General features: G+C 39.1%; 1 protein-coding gene across 1 annotated transcript; it reads right to left on the reverse strand.

Moving 5' to 3' along the window:
- Window positions 1–1,279: 1,279 nt before the first annotated feature.
- On the reverse strand, window positions 1,280–2,362 carry LOC124989729 (delta-aminolevulinic acid dehydratase-like). Its single transcript, XM_047559720.1, is given in 2 exon segments — window positions 1,280–1,634; window positions 1,637–2,362. Coding segments are annotated over 2 exon segments (993 nt in total). The 5' UTR covers window positions 2,354–2,362; the 3' UTR covers window positions 1,280–1,358.
- Window positions 2,363–5,577: the final 3,215 nt, after the last annotated feature.

Raw genomic sequence — 5,577 nt, forward strand, 5'->3', positions numbered from 1 at the left:
AACTGTATACTTTTTAACAAAAAGTGAACCATTGTAAGAACCTGTGTTTTCTCTTCCTTGATATGTTCTAACATTTTTATTATAATTATAGAAATAAATAAGAATTATCTAGTGATGAAAATTTAAAGAGCATTTTATGATGGGATTTTTCATCAACATTGCAGTTTATATATAATTCCTTCATTGCATTAATCAGGATCCAGTCAGAAGACAGAAACTATATCATTATTGATAAAACAGTATGAAGCTGATATCTAGTTCACTGAGAGGTTAAAAGAAAGAACAGCAAAAGGTCACAGAGGTAACAAGGAGGAGGAGTAGGTAGCACCTGCTACCACCTGACGGGGGGAAACAAAGGAAAACAGGTTTAAGGAGTGGCTCTGGGACACCTGGCAGTGCATGTGAAGTCAGCAGATAAGCTCAGCTGACCTTATGTCTCTAAGGTCAAGGAAGAGCCTCATGTGCCTGTGACTGGGAATTCAGAGTTGAACATTGACCATCTGCTGCCTCTAAGGAAAAATAATAAAACCAGTTCTTCAGGTATGGAACAAGTTGCAAACTGGGTTCTACTATTGCCTCTGAAGGAATTGCCAGATACTAGGATGCGAATCTTAGGAATGGCGAGTAGATAGAAAGCAAGTAGCCAGGACAAGTCCCTTACCCCTGCTCCAGGCTTAGAGCTTGACCTCTCAACCCCTACTGCCAGAATTTAGAGATCCACCTCCAGCATCAGAAAGCAAGTACAGAATGGTGAGATTGAAGTTGAGACAATAATTTAATTAGCTGTCTAAGTCACCTATTACTGACAATACTAAAAGTTTTGCTTTATTAACTTAATAGATTCCAACCAAATGGAAGAGTTAATCTTTTTCCTCATACTGTATCATGAGCCTGAAATTCTCTTCCTCCTCAATTTTAAGCAACTGTTTCTTTTCCATACTTCTAGTTCAACATCATGACACCAACAATTACCTAGCAAAGCACCATTTCTTCCATCTGGGAACTTCCATTGCATTTTTTTCTGCTTCTTGTGATATCACTTTCCTCTGTACATTGCAGTCGTTTAGAAATTTCTTTAGAGCTCCTTATAGAAAGGAACTTTGCTAATTCTTTCTTAGCATACTGTCTGGAGAGCAGTAGGTGTTGACAGAAGAACTGATCTCTAGTTACCAGAAAAGGAGTCAGATTCCTGCAGATATGCAGCAGACATTCAAAGAGGCTCAGACAGTTTTTTTTTTGTTGTTGTTTTTTGTTTGTTTGTTTTTGTTTTTTCTAAAAGCAGCCTTTACTTTGGTTTTCACTTCTCCAAGGCCCTGGGAGCCTTCTCGAGTTCTAGTTCTTGGGTCTTGTACACTCCGTTACTCCTTCAGCCACTGCAGGAGTTGAGGCGTGTAGTAGGTGATGATGACGTCAGCACCTGCTCTGCGGAAGGCGGTCATGGCCTCCAATACCGCAGCCTTGAGATCAAATACCCCAGCCTGGACTCTGTGCCACAGCGTGGCCAATTCTCCAGACGCATGGTACACGGCGAGGGGGAGCTCGGGGTGCTTGTCCTTCACCTCCCGCACAATGTCCAGGTAGGGCATTCCTGGCTTCACCATGAGCATGTCAGCTCCTTCCTGGACATCCCGGTCCGGGCCACTGCTTGGAGGGCGAGGCCCCGGGCTCCAGGGGGCAGCTGGTAGCTGCGGCGGTCTCCAAAAGCTGGGCTTGACGGAGCAGCATCCCAGAAAGGTCCATAGAAACAGGAAGCAAATTTGGCACTATAGCTCATCACTGATACCCTGTTGCCAAGTCCTTTTGCCATCAGGACCTCCTTGATGGCTTCCACTTGTCCGTCCATCATGTCTGACGGGGCTACTACCTGACATCCTGCCTTGGCGTAGGCCAGTGCCACCTCTGCCAGTTGCTGGCGGCTTTCCTCTGCCCTGAATGCTCCATTCTCACTCAGAAATTCGCAGTGACCATGGGAAGTATAGGGGCACAGGCAGATGTAGCAGGCCACCAGGAGGTTGGGGAAGGTCTTTCTCAACAGATGGATCGCTTCAATAGCTGGGGACTTCTCAGAGTCTGCTGCAGAGCCCCGCTCATCCTTGGGAACTTTGCTGGGGACACCAAAGATCGGGACACAGCACAGACCCTCTTCCACCAGGGGCCTCAGCATCTCTTCCAGCCGGTTCACACGGTACCTGGACATTCCTGGGAGGCTGGCAATAGGCTGTATGTCATCAGGAACATCTGTGACAAAGATGGGGTAAATGAAGTTGGAGGCACTGAGGGTGGTGGCAGCTGTCTGCCAGGTCTGAGGCAGCCGGTGGAAGTAGCCACTGTGCAGAACAGACTGGGGCTGCATGGTGTGGGCCAGAGGATAGCCGGTTGGTTCTTGGGGTGTCTGCTATGTGCTCAACTCTGCCTCCTTGAAGACTCGGAACTGCTGCTACAGACACTGCAGTCCCAGACAATTCTTTTTAACACTAAGCCTCAAAACTGTGCCTGGAAAGAAAGGAGATAGTAGCCCTCACTCCCATTTCTTTCCCACTAGGTTTCACAGTCTGAGAAGCACTGTTGGAACATTGTACCCTGTTGTACTTTAGAGGAAAACGAACCTGCTTCTAATTCTACCAGTAGAGAGTGGGAAACTTGTAGAAGACCCATCCTGGTTTATATTCTTCCTGATGAGATTGCTTTGTTATACGAAGTCCAAAGGAATAAAATGAGAAGAAAATATCTATAAACCATGTGGAAATATAAAGTGCCATCTGATACTCAAAAAAAAATCAGCATTTGAAATATGAAGAGAGAAAAACGACAGCAATGGCAGTGTCATGATGTCACAGAATGAGTTGCTGAGAAGACCAAGATGTCTAAGTTATAAATTACTGCCACAGTTGCCATCATTTCTTCTTTCTCACCTTTCTTTTCTGCTTACACGCAAAATATTGATATGGTTTCAGTCATCATAAAAAAGAATTTTTTTCATCCATTAATTCCACAAATATTTATTGAGCTTTTTCTAGTTGCCAGAATAGTATTGGATACTGGCAAGAGAGTTGTTAACACAGAGCCCATCCTTCACAGATCTTTGATTCTAAGGTAATATTCAGGGTAATGTAATATTTAGAATCATATCATCTCTATTATAGAATTGTAGAAATTAAAGTTTAAAAAGCCTTAACTGATAAATACATAATTTTCTGAAGGTGTACCAAATCTTTGGAGCTGGAAGGCAAAAAGGTCAGTATCCCATTTTATGTTTATTATTTATCAAGAAGGAAACAGAACTTAAAAAGGTTGTGAAGATTTTCATGCCCCTCATTTGATAGACTGAGATACCAATAGTTTCCAATATTTAGGATTCTCAGAATTAATGAAAATCCTAAGCCTCTAAGAGCCATGTTTAAAGAATTTTTTTTTGGGGGGGGGTCAATGACTTGCATTACAAAACTTGGAAGCTTCAACAGTTGCACTAAATCAAGATTGCAAGTCTAATATTCACCTTAGCATGGAGAGGAAATGGAGGGCCCAGCAGAGCACTCAATTTGGTTTGGAATTTCTTTTGGTTAGAAACAAAAATATTTGTTATGTTAGAAAAGTAAAAGCAGCAGTCTAGATTATGTGCTGATATTTTCACAAGAGGGACTCAAACTATTTAGCTAAGTTTAAAGATACTTGGAACCACCATTTGATCCAGCTATCCCACTCTTTGGCCTATACCCAAAGGACTTAAAATCAACATACTACAGTGATGCAGCCACATCAATGTTTATAGTAGCTCAATTCACAATAGCTAGATTGTGGAACCATCTTAGATGCCCTTCAATAGATGGATCGATAAAGCAACTGTGGTATAGATACATGATGAAATATTACTCATTCATAAAGAAGAATAAAATTATGGCATTTGCAGGTAAATGAATGGAGCTGGAGAATATCATGCTAAGTGGAATAAGCCAATCACCAAAAACCAAAGACCAAATGTTTTCTCTGATAAGTGGATGATGATAAATAACAGTGGGTGGGGTAAGAGGAGAATGGAGGAATGTAGGAATATTGGATTATGTAGAGGGAAATGAGGGATGGGGAGGGGATGGGGGAAGGAAAGATAATGGAATGAGACAAACATCATTACCTTATGTACAAATGGTGTGACTCTACATCATGTACAACCAGAGAAATGAAAAGTTATACACCGTTTGTTCACAATGAATCAAAAAAAAGAAAATAACAAAAATTTAAATGATGTATAAAGAAAAAAATAAAGTTACTTGGTAACTGTCATTAGAATTGCAGAATCAACACACCTAAAAAATGAAAGTCCATCTTCAGAAGTTTTGCTTACTCAATACAACCCAGTTATTAAAATTCCTCAAGGAGAAATATACAATTTTTGCTACATTTTTAAATGCATGTCTTCCACATTTTAGCAAATGTGATACTAGAATTTGCCTTAAAAGTGTTTGATATGCTTTTTTCATGAAAATTTCTTTTTTCCCCTTTTTTCTATCTTCCAAGATAACATGACACTTTACTTTCTAAGTCTGGCTTATTTTATTTAACAGAAGACCAGTAGAGGTTGGGGAGTGTGGGGAGGGATGAGAGGAGAGAAAGAGGATGTAATGGGCAATGAAATTGACCAAATTATGTTATGTGCATATACCAATATATCACAATGAATTCCACTATTGTGTATAATTATAATGTACCAATAAAAAATATTTGGTATACTTTATTCTCATTTCAATGATTCATCTTACAAATAATTATTCTCTGAACATAAAAAGTTATGGTACATGACTAGAATGAGAATCAAACAATCCTTATGAAAAAGTGATTATTAGTGAAAACACATAGCCATTTATTTTTAAATCAAAAAAATCAAATGATATTTTGTTCAGAGAAATAACAAAGCAAATGTTTTAACATTTTAATCTTTTAGATCTTTGATTATTGAGAATCAAAATAAGATCAAAACAGATACCTAGCTGTGTAAAGAACAGTGGATTGCACAAAAGGATTAAATACATCATCCTTTTTGTGTTAAATTACATTGCAGTGGAAAATAAAAGTAATTCGTGTAAAATTATGAAGCAATTTCTTATGTTAGCCAAGGATTCCATTAGTAAGGACTGATTTGGCCTTTAAAATATCAGATTAAGAAATTGGTATTATTGTGTAAATGAGATAACCCACAAGTGAAATACAAGATTGTGTTCTCAATGCCCTTATTGTATCATGAATGGAGTATAGTATAGAAAACCAAAAATGCCCATATCTTAACTGGTAGAAAATGGAAATCTACATAACATTGTATTTCATATAAAGTTCCACCATTTAAACTTAAAATTCTCCTTTGATGGAAACTCTGAATTTTTTGTCTATTTGTAGGATCAACTCTGAGAAAAATACCAGCTGGGTAGTTGTGCTGTTCATGTCACCTCCTTTTTCCTTCATGAATAACACCCGTGTTTGCTTGTTTTTCTAAGGACAATGAGTATTACAAGGAACAAAGCATGATTTTCATCATCTCTAAAGATCCTAAAAAAAATTCTGACTTTGCTTTGGGCTAATACCGAATCT

This window comes from Sciurus carolinensis, chromosome 7, assembly GCF_902686445.1.
Source record: "Sciurus carolinensis chromosome 7, mSciCar1.2, whole genome shotgun sequence".
Classification (NCBI taxonomy): domain Eukaryota; kingdom Metazoa; phylum Chordata; class Mammalia; order Rodentia; family Sciuridae; genus Sciurus; species Sciurus carolinensis.